Here is a 21,220-nt window from a genome sequence, read left to right on the forward strand (position 1 = left end):
GAATATTTTAAAAACTGCAAGCAAACACATTAAAACTAGCTGTCTTAAACACTTCCTATTGATCAGAGTTCTCAGTGTTCCCAAGTTCTCAATGTTTTTCACCAAGTATACTTGTAAGGCGAAATAATTTCTAGGCTTTTTACTACTTCCTATATCTGTCACTACAGTACAGGTAACCTGTACAATTGAGTTAGAAAGGCACCCTCTATTTTTCTTGACACCCTAAATTAAAAGCCTGTTGTCTTAGTCTGATTTTTCTACCCGTCTCCCAAATTTGATGCGCTGAGAACAAGGTTTAATTTCAGCAGTGTAATGAAGTATCTTCTAATAAGCAAGGCACATTTCAGATAGAAATGGAGATTAGGAATCTTGTGTTTACTACATACTACTAAAATCTGGACTATATAGTCATGATTTTATAAACACCCATAGTCAAAAAATATTTGTAGAGGCACACCTCAGTCAATGGCTATTAGGAGGTAACACCAGTTGTCAATTTTGTCTAAATACAATTTAGCTCTGATATCATACAAGAAGATAGGAAAGTCAATGAGTGTGCAACTGTATGTACATTTAGACAGAAAGTTTGTGCATTGCCAAGCATTCCCCATGCTCAACTGTGACTCTTTTCTATCTAAAGATACATTGGATTACACCCTTCGTAGTGCCCTACATCAGCCCTACAGTTTTAATAGTTGGCAAGCTACAACTCTTACAGGCTAAATAGTGGAAACATCAAGAATCCAATGCTGAATGTATTTTAATCAAGAAAATTTCCTGCTATATTAATGAGCACAAACTAGTAAGAACTTATTCAATACTTAAATATCAACTTCTGTCAAAACTTAACATCTAAACAAACATTTTCCTGTGAACTTAATTCAGTCCTATCTGACATCATAGCTGTTCCCATTTTTCATAGGTTGCTGCCAACTTCTTAAAGTTATACTAAACAGCCCAACTAAAACATCTTCCTGCAGATAATCAGACCATACATCTCAATGTGTTGTTAACTAGTCAAGCAAGAGTGAGCTTGTGCTGCTTTATTAACCAAGCTAAATACAATGTTAGCATCATTCTACATCCCCATCCAGTTATAGTTGAACATTTGTTTACCACAAATGAATACAATCAACATCAGGCATTGTGTTTTAGACTGAAAATACAGGAACATTTTTTGTACCAAAACGTGCAGACAATTTTATGTTGTAATTCTCTTAAGTTCTGTTGCTGAATATACTTCCTTTCCATTTAAATGCAACTCCAACTGGATAATAGCATTAACTTGCAAATGGCATTCAAATAGGGAAATAGTAATAGCATCATCCAGAAAACTTTCTGCAGGTAAAATAGTATAGCCTGACACTTGTCTGGCATTAGCTGCCAGCTCTTGTTGATTTTAACACACTATACTGCTTCAACTGATTACAACAGAAACTTTACCAAAACTATGGGAACTGCATCATGGTACAAAACAAGTTTTACATTTCATATTGAAGATAAAATTTGAGTTTTAAAATGAATTACATATACTTCTAGAGTCATGTGTTTGGATATTTTGTAATTTAAGAAATAATGACATCACTAACATCAATAATATACATACAAAAACTAAATGATTTAAATACATTTTCCATGTACAAAAAGAAAAGCCTGAAGATATCTGTACAGTTTTTACAATGAGCTGCTAATGTATTTACAAAATCACAGGAGGAAAATATCCATTGTGCAGAATAAAAATATTGGAAATGTCAATTAAAAAACAATAGTTTAATTGTGTGAGGCACTCCTGAAGTTGGTGGCATTAGCCAAGAGCTCCTTTGGTACTAGTCCCAGTGCTTGGAGAGCCACAGTAGCTGCTGTGGCCTTGGCATGCTTCTTATTAGGACTGACAAAGCTAGGCTTATGTTCAACTCCATTGACCATCACCTGTTAGACAAGGAAAAAAAGATGCTGTCAAAGTTATGTACTGTGTCTCCTTGTATAAAGACCTTCTGCACTGGAAGCAAACTGGATATTCTCACACCACTATTTACTTGATCAGATATTCATACATACTGATCAAGAACAAAATGCAGGCAAACCGCACAAATATGAGTATCACATTTCCCTTCCAAATGGGAGTTTTAATCCTTTAATTTTGTACTGTTTTGAAACAGAAATAGCATGAGAGGCAGCCTACACTCAAATGCAATCTCATGCCTGAGATGACTTGCAGCAGTCATTTGCACGCTGACAGCATTCTTAATGCTTGCCCACCAGATACCTGCTCCCACAGCATGTGTAGGACTAGTTTATACTCCTACACCACATACTTGATTACATCAGGAGCCTAGTTCAAATGTTACCTTCTCCTTATAGGGAGAGGAGGAAAGAGAGCATGAAAGTTATAATCCCAATCCCATTGTGCATGTAAGGCAGGGAGCCTTTAAGATTGGCTTGGACTCTAACCTTTTGTGCCTTGATTGAAAGGAACTTCTGTTTATAGAAGGAAAAGTCAAGTCCATGAATACAGTTCACCAACTATGAAAGCAAGTACTTTGAGTAAAATGAAAATTTAGGATCCAAGCCGGTGTGCCTTGAAGTGTATGCTATAATTATGTGATGGCAAGCTACCAGGAAGAAATTTAAATGTAACTGATAGTATTATGAGAAAATTCTAGCTTACCTTAAAGAGAAAATGTTTGCGATATTCAGGCCGATTATCGTTCACCAGTACAAATACAGGGGGTGACCATCTTCTTTTATTACAGACCTCTAGCAGTGCTGAAACTGGGTGTTTCCCTTAATGACAACAGAGTTTGTTTTAGAAATTATCCAGAAATACCACAATTAGCAAAAACTGATACACTAGGAGGCACTCTTAATACCAAGGCAGGCTATTCCTCTAATGCCCACAGCAGCAGATCTCCAAAGTCTCAAAGATACCACCTGATCATTTCACTGGAGATGCTAATGTACTTGAAACATTTTGCATATAAAACATATAGTTAAATTTGGAAGTCTCACCTGAAAGATCTTTCACGGTGCTGAAAGGCCTGTGTCTTTTCTGTGTCTTTTCTCCCACTGCAACCAAGCCTTTAAAAAGCATAGAAAAAAGTATCTCTCATTGTTTGTCACTTCCTTTTATAATATACACATTAGATACCACTTAGACGTCTTTATTTGAACCTAGGCTTTTAAATCAATGACCAAAAGTGAGCATGTAATACCAGCACTGTCCTAAGATACTTATTTGATACTATTATTTGTGCTTGTATCCTGCCCTGTATCCTCTTCAAGGAAGTCAAGGCAGCTTACATCATTTTTCTCCTCTCAATCTTATCCCCACATCTAACCCTGTGAGGAAGGCTAGGCTGAGAGTCTGTGACTGGGCCAAAGTCACCCAGTTGGCTCCATAACTGTGTGAAGACTAGAATCCAGATCTTCTGCGTTCTAGCCCAGCACTCTTAACCACTACAACCACATTAACTTCATGAATTTGCCTCAGTTCCTTCAAGGACTATATAAGGATGTACACTGATGTGCCTTCATAGGAATATTTTATTGGATAAGAATTATACAGACACTTCTGTCATGTGCAGGAAAACTAAATTAGTCTTTTGGTTTATGCACTGAGACAAAAAAAGTAAGTCTCTTACAGTAAACTCAAGGAACATGCTATCACCCTTGCGTTACCGCCCAACTTTAGTCACGCCTTTACTAGCTCTTCATTTAGTAAGGCGTGAAGGAAGTATTTTACAGACAAAATGCAAAGCCTTAGGAAATCAGCAGAAACCCATACATGTTTTAACTCAGTAACTTTACTGCAGACTAGGATACTAACTTAAGCTTCCATAAGAGGAATGGGGCTTTCCCACCTCCCACTTCTCATGGGAAAATGCATTCTGGAGAATACTCTTCAGAACAGGATGGCATGTAAGGTAGATCACTGCAGAAGAGGGCTTAGTAAAAATGTGCACTGACCCTTCTTCCACCTCCTGCTTGAGCACAAGCTCTTCTCACTTCTGAAAGAGCAACTCAGGATTCAACCCTGTGATTAAAATATTCTTTCAAGCCACAAAAACCCTTTATAAACACAAAAGGTGCAATTTTGTGTTTTTACTGCAGCTGTCATTTTTACACTGAATCAAACTTTACCAAGAAGAATGTGAGATACCATTTAACATTATGAAATTATTAGAAAGGCTCAAACATTTGCTTTGTGTGCATGGTAGTAAACCGGTTAAAGAATAAATCAATCATAACATAGGGTACTGGCATGTCCAGATGACATCCATCCCAAATAAGACCTTAGCAATTACATATTTCTTCTAACCAGTAACAAATATTCTCTGTTTAAAATATAGGATTAACATATTAATATAAATTCAGCCATTTGGTGGAGGAAACTATTATATTTGCTCAAGCACTGTTTTTGAAAAATTAACTCAGGACTTGGGTAATATATGAAACGACAGGAAAACTTCCAAAATGTCTGAAATCAGTGGATATATACTTTACCTATCAATACTTATGCTTAGATCTTTAGTTTGCATATTCAGTTGTGACATATGATTCAATATATGCTTTTAAACAACCAGGTGGCATTGCTTCAGACTCAATCAATATTTTGGAAGAGACAAAGATATATGTGCAAGAAAGAAAACAAGAGTAGGATGACAATACATATTTCTCATTACAAAATGCCAAGTCCCCAGACATTAACTTAGTAAGGGTTTTCCCATTTTCAATAGCATCTTTCTCTTAAGTAACTGCTCCAGCCTAGCCAAATTGATTGCTATCCAAGATGCAAGGAATTTATAAGAATAATCCAGATAACATATGTGCCTTAAAATTTATGCTATGGGGCAACTATACCAATTCAGCAATGAATATACACTGTGCAATCTGAAAGCTGTGTCATGTATATACAAGTTTTTAATTTCTTCACCACTAGAGCAAGTGGGGTTTTCCCCCTATATTTTTACGTAACTGCGTACCAAAGACAATGTAGGTAGCTAGAGAACAAACTTTTACCTTATGGATTAATAGACCCATCCTTATACCGAAATTTATGTGCATCTTCTATCAACATTTCATAATACAAAAAACAGAAAAAATTAACAGACTAACTGGTGTTAAACAGATGAGTATACCTGCAACAGTACACTAAGAAACTCACACTGATGAAGCTACAGCGCAACCTAATTATGTCTGCTTCACTGGAGTTATCTACAGTGCCTTGGATGTTAACTTCTCATGAAGGTGGAAATACTGCTTGCTGGATACTTCCCAGAGTGGAATGGGAGATTTACTGACTTGCAGTCCTCTATGCCTTCAAAACCAAAACAAAACAGAGCATCCCCCAAAGCAGCAGAGATGGCCCTAAGAGCTACATATAGAATTGCTGAACAGTAGCCTCTCCTCAGTTTCTATCACCAGAAGCCTCCGTTAGACGGAATCTGTTCCATTCACCGAACAGCAACTCAGGATCCAATCTTCAGTGTAAAAAGAGCCCAGAAATGTTGTGTTTTACCTGCCAACTAACTGGTTGTAATTTTTCACCTTCCCATCCCACATTAAGCTCGTGCGGCTTGAGGTTTCGTATTTGGTCTTAACACAAGTAGTGGTATTAGTGAACATCAACTTTATATATAAAATGTGCACATGCCTGCTCAAATCAATCTAGACATTAAATGCTCAGAAAACTTGTTCTGGAAAGACACTAGAAAGAGTGCAATATAAAGGAGTCATTATCAAAACTCTGGAAGAACTCCTTTGATACTGTGATTTCTAGGTTACTCAGTCAAGAAGAAAGCAAGTAGTGCTCTCCTTCTTTAAGAAAAGGGAATTTGTTCCTGTTTATAATCTGTGAAAAGAAAAGCATTCTACAGTCTTCCAAACTCAAAGCAGTCCACGATGGCTCCTTCCATACCAGAAAATTAACAGCCTAGGTACATAAATGTTTCATGCATATCACACTGACCTGATTTGCATTTAACAAAAAGGATTCTGTGCTTGCTGAATGAAACATGGGGAACTACATGCATTCCCTTACTTATCCTTGGCAACCCATCAGTTTTTAAACTAATGGGTTCATTACAGACAAACAACCTAATTATTTGTGGTATCTTCATGCAACTATGCCTGAAAAATTTCCCAATTAATATGAACAGGTAATCAACAGCAACAGCATTATCAATTAGACTGATGCATTGTGTGCTCTAACTGTTAAAGTTGCTCAATGCAGGAGTTCTCATTCTTCAAAATCCTCCTGGTTCACAAAGGATTTCCATCTGGAACAACAATCCTGACTTGCAAAGTTGGGATGCCCACATGCGGTAAAGTAGCATAGACCCGTCAATCTCAAGAAAAAGACTCACCCTTCCGATCTGTCTTAAAATCAACCAGAATAGGCTCCTTATTTCCTTCTTTATTTTTGCCCAAACCTTCTCCTTCTCTCCATCCCATTTTTCTCATTAATTGGGCTCCCATTCCTCCAGATACAGGGGCAGCTCTGAGAAATTGATCCTACCCAAAGAAAAAAAAGTAAAGAGAAACACTTCATTTAGCACTCCCTTAAGAAAAATAGAGAACTCCCTACTGTTTCCAACATTTCGCAAGCAACTGAAATCAATACATGCATATCCTTTCCACTTTCAAACAGATTTTGAGTTAGATGCTTATTTTTATCTTTAATTAAAGGCTGAAACCCCAAAATGTAAATAAGTCACTGCTTACATATTTATATTTACAGATTTAAAATATACTACGGTACTTCCAGTGTATCTTTTATCATCTTGTGGAAAGAGGTAGTAGTAAATGTTTTTAACTGGCAACATTTGTGTCATTTATACCTAGTTACTGAATAAAGTGCAAGTATATACAAATGGAAATTTCAGAAGTTATTTAGGCATACAAAAACAATTTTCTCCACTTTATACACAAACTATATACCTTTGCCCACTGAAAATCCCTGTGCATAATACAATCAAGTCTTTAATAATCATAATAAGAAGTTAGCCGCACAATTCAACAGTAGCATAAGGAATGTTGTTCCAAATAACCACAAGAGGCATTCTATTGATGTAAGATTATCACATTTTCTAATACATTCTCTTTGCTTTACAGTACTTTAAAAACTCCTTAAACGTTTACGTACCTAGGCCTCGATGGCCGCAGGGTTGTGAATAGTAGGGCTGGCATTGACCGTGGCAAGAAGGCAGCTACAAGGCAGATTTGGCCCTGAAACAAGTTTCCATATAGAGGGGTGAAAGTTCACAGACTATTCTGTGAACAATCATCTCTCTTTTCTGCCCCACCCAATGACCCAATGTGGCAAACTGCTTTTGTTAAAGTTATACAGTGTTAGCCTTAGCACAATAAATTTGCATGTTGTCTTTTAAAAGGCACAGTGCTTAATATTCCTGTATCAAAAATACAAGAATCAGCCATTTCTTTTCTTTCAGCCTGTTTTGCTTTCATTTTCAATTCTTGAAAATATGATTGTGAAAGCAAAGAGACTTGCTCTTCTTCACAATGTCACATACCCAAGATAATATGAAACCTCATTTCCTGATAAAAAAAAACCTAATAGTCATGTTGATAGAACAAGTGTAAGATGAGTTCCTTTAAGTAATCAATATGCCCCTATGCTACAACTAAACAGATGATTGCATATCATGCAACTGGACATTACTTTGGAAAGGTGTTTTGATGTAAGGAAAGACTGATCTGAGGCGGACATTACCTCTCTCACCAAGATGTATTGACTGGTGCAAGCCATGCAGTTTGTGTACACAAGAGACATGTTAGCTGATGCCAGTTACCAACTGCTTTGAGTTGATACACCTAGAATGGCTTTTACTTACTTCCATTTTCATCCTCCCCTCTCCTTTCCAGGAACCTCTCATTAGAAAAGGGCAACCATGCAGAGAATGATACAAACCCCAGTCAATGTCACCCAGGGCTCCGACTCCTCTTTTGTACCTGCTTTGTAATGATAGAATGTTCATCAACAATGTCTGTTTCATCACCAATGTGTATCCAGTTCACAAAGACAACACAGACCAACTCTTCCACAAGGTCTTTTGAAGTCTGCAGGAATTTTCTATAACTAATTTTCCAAAATTAGTTTTTGTTTTAGGGGAGAGAATAATAGCCTCTTCAGGTTTACAAACAAGAGAGTCCATTAAATCTTGAATGGGCATTTTATCTGGAAATGTGGGATGTATTTTTTAATATTAAGTAATATATGCTAAACTTAAAGATATCAGAGTCTTAAATAGTTCTGAAATGTGCTTAAGCTCTAAAGAGCATCTCTGTTAACATGGCATCTCTTTTCCTAATTGACTTGACAGGTTAGACATACCAGCTCCATCTAGTGACTACCCTCAGTTCTAATTTTTTATAATGGCATCCAAAGAAAATCATGTGTCCAACTGAAAATAGGGTTTAAGGCTGCAATCCTTGATCCATTCACATGCGAATAAGCTCCAGTGAACTCAACTGAACCTGATTATGAGCAGACATATGTTGGAACTGTAATTTGAGACTTAAGCATGCCTCACTTTGCTGGATTGCATTTCACAACTCCTTGTCAAATGCAGCATAGTGAACACAGCTGGTTTTATTTACTTGTTACTGAGCAGTCAGCTAACCTTTATAGCGCCACAAATTATTTCAGAACACTATCAGCAGTGGCATGTAAGAAACAAAGAATTCATTTCAATATATCTAGCTGGTGAATTATACATGGTAACTGCCAACAGAGGAGTAATTTAAGATTGACAAGTTCATATGCAAGTGTAATGTTTGTCCTTTGTTTACAAAGCTCAGCAAGCACTGTCTCGAAACTGAACAAGTACTTCAAATGACAAATAATTCCTTTTGGACAGTAAATCACAGTGTGACTCTAGGAAAGTCTCTCTTGCATAGCAAGAATTCAAACAAAAATACTACTAGTATGTAGCAGAGATACAGCGCTACATTAAAACGCAATTAGTTTTAACTAAAGTAAACAATTCAAGTGAGTTGCTATAAGCAAGGCCAGCAAATTGAGTGTAATTTATCAGCAAAGACTAATGAAGAAATCTTTAATAGAAAGACTACACTATAAATAGGGAAACTTTTCCACTTAACTTCATTAGTTGTCCAATGACATTCATATGTTCCTATTCTGATATTCACTATGTTGCTGCTATGGTAATTTTTTCAACTGAGAATCCTCAAAACTCCTTTCAAGTCTAGTGAAGTTGTAGGTGTCTTGTCAGAAGATGAAGCTAAATCATTTCTTCCTTGTGATATGTTTGTGAAGGTCAATTAGCCCATGCTCAGTTTACAGGACAAGTTAACTATCTAACATACATCTAGTAGCAAGAACTTCCAGGTAGGAAAAAGAATCAACACTGACACAAAAAAAGTCCACTGTGATATCTGAACCGGCACAAAAAGAGTTAGAAACCAAAGAGGTAAGAAATGACAATTTACCAGATTCATTCAATGTCACAAGAAAAGCCCACACAAATGGGAACTCCAAGAATACCCAATCCTGGGTGCAAAGCTGAATACCTATAAGAAAAACACAGAATGGACTACAGTGAGCAGACCATGTCTGCCACTGATAGTGTTTACAAAGTTTGTAATTATTTCAGAAATTAAACTTTACTTATACTGGTGATTTGGAGGAATCTCTTCTGAGCCAAGTCAATGTTTGCTATATACAGCCAACAAGAGCTCTTGTGGCTTTATGTAAATAGTTTCTTTCCCAGCCACAAATTTACTGGTCTCTTTGATTTCCTCTAAATGGACACAAGCATGGTAAGATGGTGGGTGAACATGGGAGGGTGACATTAAGCTGCCAGAGTTCCCTCTGTAACTATACTAGAAGCTGTGAAGCATCAGAAGTCACCAAGCACCTTGGCAAAGGAACAAAGGTAGAAGGAGAAAAATGAGGCTGGGCAATACACCCAAATAGCACTTCTTGTACGCTTACAGTTACAACTGTTTACTCAGCATCCTACTTCCTGATCACTAGAAACCATACCCAACTCCTCTCTGGTAAATGTGCTTCCAAAGCAGGATCCAATTTTCCAAGTTGTTTTCTGCAATCACCACAGCAGAAACCTAACTTCTAAAAAAATGCTGGAATGTTGAATGTTCTTGCCCAGTTGATGCTGCATTTTAGGATATGGGTGTGTAGAATTATACTGAAGAAACAGTCATGCCATTAAAAAGTATAACCCACGCAAAGCAGATTATTTCTGTGATGGGAAACATTCAGCCTTCAGATGAAATCACAAACATAATGTATCCTCACCTGATTTTAATGTGCAGGTGTGGTAAATAGGTAGTTTCCAGTAACATGAATATAGATGATACCACAAAAGTATCAGAAAACTAGCAATTTAAGCCTCTTGAGAAAGTCCATAATTTAGCAAAACAATATTCTGATCTTTGCTAAACTTTAAAAACCCTACAAAGCTCCTAAAGAGAAATGAAAATGCCTTCCCCCTCCCTCAATTCCCTTGTTTATTGTTTCCAGGAAATGCTTACTTTGTTGGAGGATCTTGCATTGCTCTCAGGACACATTAATATTGGCAGTCACTGATTTCTGAAGTAAGGGAACAGCATTATTATAGTCCAACAAAAATGAAACACTACCCTTTCTCTTTTAAGTTTTTCATCAGGGCACACGCAGCAGCAGCATTCCTGTTCATTGGAGCAATCATGTAAGATCAGCAGCCAGGCCCTCCAGATGAACTCTAGGTCCTGAAGGGGGACACAGTGCTGGGACAGGGAAAGCTTCAGAGAAGCAAAGCTTTCAGAACATCCAAGGAACTCAAGCACACAACTGCTCTCAGCTGTTCACCTTCTACTCAGCTTACAATGTAGTGACCATGCTCATGCATTGAAGAGCTATTCCTCCTTCCAAAGACAGCCTGTTTAGCCAACTCTCCTTTGCTAAGGATGTGAAATAACTTTTTAAAAAATTATTTCAATTGGCAAACAGGAGAGTAGAAACTTTTCATATCTTGAAGTACACATAGCTTTCTCTCTTTTTGCATTGGTACACTGTACGAGCATATCTACAAATTATAGATGTGAAAGCCAATCTTACAAACACAAAAACCTATTATATGTTGGAAAATCAGTTTTGTCAACAGAATGTAAGAAGCACTGCTGAAAAAAATCTAAATGAGACTGCAATCCTAAACCCACATACAAGAAAGTAATTCCCAGAGCTAAAGATGGGCTGCCTTTCCAAAATCAGACCTTCCCTGCGTACATTAGTACATAGTTGTGCAGTTCTTCAAATCCAGACCTACGTATTTTACTACACCCTTTCCCACTGCCATGAGCCCCTGGTGCTTTATCTTGAATGAATAAATAAAGAAGCCTAAAAGGAAGGAATAAATGTGTTGCACATATTCTATGAAGAGTTTAATATTTTTGCATTTGTGAACTGATTACATCACTGATGATAATGCAAAACAGAAATAATTTCTAACTGAAGCTGAACTTTTAAGTTCAACAACTTAATACCCCAACATTTAAAATACAATACTATTAGTCAAACATATGAAAACAAAACCCAACACTAATTGCCACTGTTTGTTTTTTTTAAAAGTGGCATCCTTCCTATAGTAAGAAGTATATTAATAGTTTTTAAAACAAAATTAGAACTTTTCAATGTAGATGTCATATTTCACTTAACAAATCACCAATTCCATTTTGGGTTCCCTGATCAATTCAAAAGTCAAAGTAGTATAATACCTATAACAGCACCCAATTTTCTGAGCTCAGAGAAAATAAATAGCAAAATTCTTTTACATTGGATAATGGTGAAATAGTATGATTCTTATGGTTTCACTTTAAAGGAAATTAACAATCTAATCATATCCATTTTAACTTGGAAGCATTTTCCACTGAGTTCAATAGGACTTATTCCCAAGGAAGAATGCTTACTAGCTTAGGTTAACCGTTCAGTCTGATGCATGTTTTAAACAGTTTAAAATCCTACAACTCCAAGATACCCCAGCCAGACTTTGTTAGCAGATGCTGGGAGCTGAAGAACCCTTTTCTGTCTGAACATGCATTGAATTGTGCACTAAGTCAACTAAATCCAAAAGTGCTCAAGAAAAACCTTTTCATCCAGGAATTCTAACCTATAAAAAACAGAAACACTTGCTCTACTCCTACATTTGACAACTTTCTTACTTTTCGCACTCATCTAAAGTTTTGAATAGGAAAGGGGCATACTTCTCCAAGCAGTACAATTTGAAATTTCCAGATGAAAGCAAGAAAGATGAAGACCTTGATAATATATATTCAAGAAAATTTAAAAGAAATAGTTTTCAAAGCTTTCTCTGATTTGCCTGTTGGAAACCCTATAAGCATTACCAGAAGAGAGCCCACTCTAGGATCTATTAAACCCATCTCAGAGATTCAGAAGCATTCTGAATGCATGGAAACTTACAGAGACAACTGTTGGAAAGACAGTAAAAGCACAGCAGTCAAACTCCACAGATCCCAGGAGGGTACCTGTCTATACAACAGTTCTTTGGTATCTCAAGAAGTACAAATCCCATTATATAAACTTAGGGAATACACAGAATAGAACCTCACCACCAATACTTATATTCAGCAAACTACCATTATGAAAAAATTCCGACAGAACTCTACCTACTCTCGGCAGCCCTATACCTCATAATCTAGGCCCCACAATGCTCAACAACTCAAATGTACTGGTGACTATAGGGTTAAAAATTAGGCATAACTTAGAAAACCACTGTTGCCTACACACCACCTGACACACCTGTGACTTCTAGGATGACAGCATTACAAATATCGGAAGATCATTATATTACAGGAGAACTGATGAAAACATATGGCCTACAGAAGTCAAGGGGCAGCCCATTCTGTCTTTAAGGGAATGAGGTCAAAAATGCCCTAATGGTATTGCTGTCAGATGGCACGAACAGCTACCCTGCACTAAATATTAGATGTCAAAGCTTCCAGCTTCTCTAAACAATGGTTACTTGATCAGTCCTTGGCCAGTCTACAACAATGTGAAGCAGCTGGAAAGGTCCAATTAACTGACCATGGAGTGTTAACTGCCTCTCAGATGTGCCAGTCATGTTTCTTGCTACAATGGGAAAAATACAGTCTTATGTGTGGAGTCTTATTTAAGATGTCATGATTCAAGAACCACTTGCTCAGCCTTCTCAGATTTTATTAAAAATACTTGGGATGAGCCTGAAGAGTACACTGCCAATTAAAATATATAAAGTATGGGCTTTTTTGTGAACTGCACATGGGTGATGAAAAACAAACATACAATGGAAGCTTCAGCAAAACCTTTTGTTAAAATAGTTGCTGTCATTCATTACCACTGCTTCCCCACAAAGAAAACCTGTTTAGTAAATAATATTTACATATATTTACAATATTCCCCATATATTTTAATTACAAAAGTGTAAAAGTGTATAATAGATTTTATCAACAGAACAGTTATAAAACTCTTTGGTTACTGCATCTAAGTGCTTATATTGACTGAATTACAACACTCTTTATAAACCAGCTTACTTCAAAATTAGTGCTATGTAAAAACCAATTAGTTACACTTAATTCCTACAAATGAGTTTGCACAGGGAAATATGAAAAATCATTTATCAAGACTGTAAAAATATACTTGCCAAGCACAGAACCTAGGATTCTTCTAATTTCTCCAGTTCAGTCAATTCTCAAACCTAACTGCATCATATCAATCTCGAAATAGAAGCTCAAGGCTCCTTTGGGGTTTCCTCCTTAGAGTCATCCTGTACACTCCAATTTCTGAAAACAGGTTAGGACTTGCCTTGTAAATTTCAGCGGTTACCAAAGCATCCAAACTTTATTTATTTTCGTCTTCTATGTTTGCCTCAGTCGCTGATGAATTTGAACTAGGCTCCTATATGTTCTGCTGGTCCTCTGCCCTCATTCCACTAACACATGCAATGTGGTTCCCTTCAAAGATTTATTCATATTCATCTGTCTGCATTCTTTTCCCTCAAGCTTAAGAAGAAAAACTGACATCTTACCCACAGCATCCCACAAAACAGGAAATCCTAGAATAAATCTTTCTCTCCCCTAAGAGCTGAGCAGGCAAGTCCAATGCTTCCAAATGGTGCTACTAGATCAGGTAAGGGAGAGGATTCAGGTTGCTTCCCCCTCCCCTCTCTCTCAAAAAGGCAGAAGTTAACAACCCTGCCTACCTCATTATGAAATGGGGTAAAAAGCTGCAGACCACAACCATGGCAATATAACTTCTACTGCCATTTTCACCTTCTCATTTCAAAGACATGTTCAATAGAAACAAGCAAGTGGATTTTTACAGTCCTGTTAACCACTTATTGAACTCCTTGTCAAAAAATGTAATGAAATTTTACTTAACTCTGACAAGGTGACAGAACTTCTCCAATTCAACTGCACCCACATTTCAGGACAATTTCAGCACAAGATAACAGTAACCACGGGAGTAATAAATACAACTCTTCAGTGATCATTGATCATTCTCCCAGTTTCTACAGTTAACCTACCAAAACCACTATTAACACAGAGCTAATTAGGCATAGTAGATACAGATTCCAAAGCAAGAGTGCAAACGCATCTTGACAGAACACAAAATAAATCAACTCAGTTTACTTTCTACATGTATTTTAAGAAGTTATTAATGTCCTATGTGTATCACTATCACTTCTTCCAGTGATTTCAAAGGAATTTAACATGTGACATTTGGACTCATCTGTCTGAATATCATCTACCTTTTTAACCCAAGCCTGGGGGCCGCTGTTGGATAACTGTTCTGAAGACAACACCTGCACTCCAGTACTTCCTGTAAAATGGCCCGGTATAGAATTCAGCTCAGCCCAGGCATCAATCTGCAATCATAAGCATAATATAATGAATTAGTAAGTTATTAAGTAACTAAATATAAATAATTTTCTTTGTGGCAGCACCACATACTGTGTAATTTTCATTTTGAAATAAGTTAAACATTCTGAGAAAGTCTTCACTGGCTACCACTACTTCTACTATTAATGTTATTCATTCATTTCCCCAAAACCTTCAGGTACCTAGAAGCATGCCTTTCTAAAGCATCAACAAATTTATACCAGAGCATAACTTCATTAGGATTGTGTTACTACTCTAGTTTAAAAGACACTGTAGCATTCATATTCAATTTTAAATCTGGAAATCTCAGTATGAAAGTCAACTTGGTTCTTTCTAGTCTTGTGCAAAAGAGATCTAAATTTAGATTTAAAATCTCAGACCTTAAAAACACAAGAACTCAAAAATTAATATGGTCCAAGATTTGCATCCAAATGTAACCATTTCAGAAAGCACTATGTACTTTCAGGTATCACATTTCAAGAAGCACCTTGCAAAGAAAAAAGTAAGAGGTTATGACTTACCCGTTCCTGTGCACGGTTTAACAAACACATTGCCTCCAAATCAAATGTATTTTCTGTAAGTCTTTTCTGGGCTATTTGCCTCTCATTCAGTGCTGATGAGATGTCAACAGGCTAGAAAGTAATATAGAGATAATCTGTTTTGAAAATTTGCATCCCTAAGACAGTGTATCTGTTTCTAGTTGAATAGAACTATTTGTGTGTGTAAAAGGCAATTTCTGATATTTTAACACACACTAGCATGACCAAAAAACCCCAAAAGTAGGACAATACTAGATGGTGTAGAAGGTAGTACCACCCTATATACAGGAATTACATCTACCTGAAGAAATGGAAGGACTGCACACTCAGGAATACCACTGAGATGTGGACTCCCTGCCCTGACTAACCTAGAAAGGCATGACTGGTTTACTAGAATGGACAGAGCCAGAGAAAATATTTAGTCCATTCCTCAGTGAAGTCAATTGTGAACAACCACCATTCATTTGTATGGCAGATGGGGAGTAACAAGCTGCACTTACTAACCAAGTTGCAGTGATAGCAAATACTGTTCCCTAGCCTTTAGCTGGGATGATCTAACATGGTTTCAGTGTGTCCTCACACAGAGACAAGATGCAGTCCCTGGAAAGCTTACAGGGATCGAACTACAGAAGGTAGTATGGTTGTGTGTTCAGGAAACAAAATGAACAAAAAAAATCCAAGGTCCTTACAATATACATCTCCCCTCCCACATACAAATATACATACACACCACTTTTCCTAATAAATATTTAGTACTTTAAAACTGTGCTAAGGTGCTGAGTGTATTCTTTTACTAAAATGAACAATTTAGTAGCTATAAAAGCAAACTGAAACCATCCCCATTAAAACACAGCCAAGTAACAATCAGCACAATTACATGACATGATCAAGGGTTAGGGTTAGATTAGCTTTATCTTTACTGCTGCTACAGTAAGCACTACTGAACACCAGTACAGCACCAGAATCAGGACACCAGACACTAAGTTCCAATAGCAGAATCTCTGGCATCAGGTGCACCAATACAGCATGAGACTGCAGCAGTGTTAATTCAAGCTCCTTTGAACTTGATTTGTTTAGACCTTTATTTAAGCTCAAGACTGCAGTTCAGAAGGGCAGGTAATAACTTCTACATGCAAAAAAGATCATTTAGTTTTTCTTCATTTAACAACTGTGACAAGCATTGTCTGGCAAACCAGTTTGGAATATGGGAAGCTCCAAAACAGTTTGAAGCACAGCACAGAGATGTGCTGGAGCTGAGTCAGAATGCCGTCTGTTGCCAGTCCTGAACAGGCCTCTACATGCTTTCTGGACTGAAGCCTAAATTCTACACATTGCCTCTTAAACATTCATAGCTGCTAGCACTGCTTTCTTCCAAGTGAACATCTTTATAGCAACACATTAAGCCCTTTTTATTTTATACCTCCAGATTGGCTGGGTTGGGGAACACATCATCCTTATTCTCATCCTTGTTCTTCTCAACAGGAACCCATTCTCCATATGCACTATCAGCTTCTTTTTTCCTGTGTTGAGATCCAGAAGACACAGGAAATTCTTTTGTCAAAGTAACCTGAGTCTTTGGAGGTGCTGGCTTTATGGTAGGTGTCTTAAAGGGTAAAAAAAAAAGGTATTACAATTACAAATAATAATCTATAAGGATGTACGTTTTGTGTTCAGTAATCCATACAAAACATGCACAGATGAATATTAAAATCTGTACCACAGTTTATTTATTTGGAACATTTTTATCCTGTCCCATACAAAAATCTCAGCATTGTGCAAAAAACTAAACAGTTTCTGAACTTAAGGTCACAACACTCAAGAAAATTATTTTGATTGGGCTTTCATCAATGGAAATCATATTTTTCTGGAAGTGGAACTACTTCCCTCAGCAAAACTAGAATGCTAGAACAATTTCCCTGCATGTCCTCAAATTTTGCTACAGAGGGTTGCTGGACCCTCCAGATGGTTTTTCATCTTTATACCATCATCTTGTACAGGTAAACCTTGGCCACATTATAACACAATTTAATAGACAGACAGTCATCTTCTACCACTAATCATTTCTGGATTATAAAGCAAAAGGTATTTTGATTAGGTATGCTTGGATTCAGCCAGCACATCTGAAATAATGATACTCAACAGTTTCTTACAGATCTGTCCATCTCTTATAGATCCGTCATCTGATTTTACAAAATGAAAATAAGCCTTTGAAATTGTACAGCACTTAAATGCACAAGTCCAAGGTCTATTAACCAGCAACAATTCCTCATATACCCAATGATTCTAAATTCAGGATTCCTAGAATTTCATCATGCTATTTTCACTTATCTGAAAACAGTTTTAAATTACTCTATGATTACATCATCCACAGGCCAATTTTGTATTTTAACATACAGGCTGAATCAAAACAAGAGGATGGTTTCAGCTCAAATTTCTTCAAGGGCTGCCTTTACCCATATCAGCCTGTCTACAATTTAAGATCAGTAAGAGAGGCCCTTCCCACTAACTCAGATGGGACATCAGGTAAGTAAATACATGAGAGGGGGCTTCTTCCACAGTAGCCCCACACCTTTGGAATAAGTTGCATGTGGCGTGGAAGGTGTTGTTCCATCAGGGACACAACAGACCTCATTATCATGGGCTTTAAAGAAAGCCCTGAAAACATCCTTGTTAAATTCTGACCTTACACCAAATACGTTCTATCAGGCTGGACTGTAGTCGAAATTGTATTGCAGGTTTTGTCTAATTGCTGGTGCTTGGTTTATTTATTTTTTGAAACATTAGTTGTATTAACGTATCAGTTTTATATGAATTTTATTACTTGCATTGCACTGTTATATACTACCTTGAGTGGGCTCCTGCCCTGTATAGAAATGTAAAAATAATTACAGGAGGTGGTTATCTTTCCAACATTATAGTTAGGGTTTAAACAAACCCTTTCAGAATCTACCCCTCTAGCTTCCATAGAGCAAGCAAGCTGAGCCTGGAGGAAGTCCATAAATGCTGGGAGACCTCTGTTCGGAACCTTCCTTGTCAGGTACAGCTGGCTGTAGGATGTGAAAGAAAGGTACTGCAAGCGGTACTATCCCCAGCAACCAACTTTCTTCCATACCAGGTGCAACAGTGGTACCAACACAAGGTATGGAAGAGGAGCACTGCTTGTGCAGAGCATGAGAGTTGATTCCTGGGGAGCAGTGTGCAAATGCTTGGAGCATTCACCAGGAACTTGGGTTCAGGGCTACTGTAAAGCAGACTGGAGTCTGGGGAGGAAAGCCCAAGGAATCTGATGAATCCCCACCAAACTGATTTTCAAACATCCCTAGTTAATAGTATCAGCCTTTTAGCTGTCAAAAGAGTACACATAATCCATTTCTCCTCCTATTTGCTAATTTCCCCAAAGCAGGTAAATAACTTAACTGTACATCAGTGCACTGTTCCAATACAAAATTCATCTGTGTAATAAGCTCTTCCTGAAAAGAAACAATTTCCAAACATGGCAAAACCTGAAGCATTCACTGTATTGTATCACCAGCTGTTGGCTGAATTAGACACAAAGCCCACTTTCTTGCGGATTATAGATGTGACAGATGTATACATGTGACTGGCAAATACCAAAACTGATCAGACATTTTGTGATGGTGAAAACAGCAGTTTCTCACATTCCAGGATACATCCCAAAAGACTGGAAACCTCTATATTACAGCATCTACAGAGGTAATGACCCTTGCTTATGTACCCAGTATCTTTCCACTGATTATCTCTATTTTAGGATTTTTTAACATTTCAATACAGCTTCAGAAGCCATATCCAGAATACTGAAAGTATATCTAAGGGATTAACTACTACATCTTTAATGAATGGCTGAAACTTAATACTTCTCTGCAATAAATAGGGTTAACTTAAAAGAATTAAGTTTGTAGAATAATAATAGACTACTATTATTCTAGCTGTCAAATTGTATTTTCTGTAGTATTATGTATAAAAAGAAAAATATACCTACATGTTCTACTTTTATATTACTTACTGTTAGGTTGAAAAAAATAGGTTTGGGCTCATTGAGTTTAAAGGGATGATTAATAAATGGATGCTCTTCTTCCTCTTCATCAGACACATGAGGTTTATTCACAATCACATCATCTTCCTGGCTTTGTGCAATCTTCTTGCATTTCTAAAAAAAAAAAACCCCAAATCAACAAAGATCCCATTACATGTGAAGGTGAATGAACATAATGCAAAAGGTTGAGCAATATAATGGCAATTTCCAAATATTGACCATTATGAGAGTTTAACAGCAATGGCCTGACAACAGCACTATATGCAAGATCAGAGCTGGCACAGTCAGCCAACTATAGCCAGAGAGCCATGATCCCAATACAACAAAATTGCCATGAAGTCCATGTGGAAGGTAGAAAGCCAAATGTCAGCCAAGCAGTATTTACTTCAGAGCAGTCTGGTTTATTTCTATTATTATTATGAAAATGTATTCACTTCCCACTGCAAAGAAGTCACTCCCCACAGCATTTTACACATGCAATACAAAAATGCATGATTGAAATAACTGGAAGATAACTTCCCCAAGATCAGTAAACTTTAACTGTCAATAAAAACTGACAATAAATACCATCAAATAATGTAAAAACAATACAGTATGATAACTGTATCCACAAAATTGCTGCATCTTACAGTCTAGAATGGACACCACAAAAGCAGTTCACAACAATTAGGTCGTACTAATCCTGAAATTCCTGGGGAAACAAATACATCTTCTAGCATAAATAGAAACAATGGTTTTTACCATGAAAAGAGTCCTAAAATAGTTTTAAATAAAATAAATTCATCCCATACAGTCTAAAGTGATTTTATAACTCTCATCAGATAACTGAAATAATATAGTTGCAAACTATATTCCATTTCAAAGGCATAATATCCACCTTACATAAATTATCTAGAAATCTGAAATTTTACAAATGGGTTTTACAATCATGAAGGATAAATACTGCAGAAAACATTTTTTGCTGAATTAGAAATAGTTGTTTTAGTTTCATATGCATGTTTAATTTTCTCCCTCTTACCTCAGTGAGTTCCAATATTGTCTCTTTTGCTGACTTTTGGGTAACTTTCTCTTCCTTCTTTTCTGGAGTTATTACAGGCATAAGACTTGGTAGCAAAGGAACACCTGCCTTAGCACACATGGCAGCTGCATTTGCTTTGGCTATTTCAAGTAGCTGTGCCTTGTCTACAGTAATATTAAAAGGTAAATATTAGTATTAAAGAGCACATAAGACAAATGGCTACAGAACTTTAGTTGGCATTCAGTGCTAGTTTTAGAACTTGGAAATGCAAGTTCTACAGCCGTACAGAACTCACATATATCTGTTGCAAAGAACACTAATACATTTTAAGTACTAAAGGCAATGATCAGTTTCAGTGGGTTTTCCCTAAACTATATTTAGAACAAGGATAGTTAAGGGACAAACTTCTTCCATACAAGTTTACCTAGTCTTTGAGATCTCCTGTTCAAGCAATCCTCCAAACCCAATCCAACATTAAAGCTATATAAGATTGAGAGAAGACCATACCTAAACTTTGAAACTTGTTGCCAGAGAAGCCATCTCACTCCTCCCACCCCCATGGCCATCTGCTGCTACATGAAGACATTTCTTTTCTAGCAGGCATTTCGCCTGCAGTGTTATTAGTTTTTTTTAACTTTATGTACAACATAACATACAGAAATGTTTTATTTAAAAATTAGTTGGGATCAGTAG

General features: G+C 36.9%; 1 protein-coding gene across 11 annotated transcripts in view; it reads right to left on the bottom strand.

The window, feature by feature from the left end:
* Positions 1–1,004: 1,004 nt before the first annotated feature.
* Positions 1,005–21,220, bottom strand: part of SON (SON DNA and RNA binding protein) — a 34,252-nt gene continuing 14,036 nt past the window's right edge. For 3 of the 11 annotated variants that reach the window (XM_044442096.1, XM_044442095.1, XM_044442087.1), the window contains 9 exons: positions 20,528–20,691; positions 19,480–19,623; positions 16,876–17,058; positions 15,438–15,548; positions 14,787–14,903; positions 6,366–6,513; positions 3,010–3,078; positions 2,669–2,784; positions 1,005–1,929 (listed from right to left, as the gene is read on the bottom strand). In XM_044442096.1, coding sequence (XP_044298031.1) covers positions 1,771–1,929; positions 2,669–2,784; positions 3,010–3,078; positions 6,366–6,513; positions 14,787–14,903; positions 15,438–15,548; positions 16,876–17,058; positions 19,480–19,623; positions 20,528–20,691 — 1,211 coding nt within the window. In that variant the 3' untranslated portion in view covers positions 1,005–1,770. The other 8 variants (XR_006415898.1, XR_006415899.1, XM_044442089.1 and 5 more) reach the window with 8 other exon arrangements.

Source organism: Varanus komodoensis, unplaced genomic scaffold, assembly GCF_004798865.1.
Source record: "Varanus komodoensis strain SLA01 unplaced genomic scaffold, ASM479886v1 scaffold4, whole genome shotgun sequence".
Classification (NCBI taxonomy): Eukaryota; Metazoa; Chordata; class Lepidosauria; order Squamata; family Varanidae; genus Varanus; species Varanus komodoensis.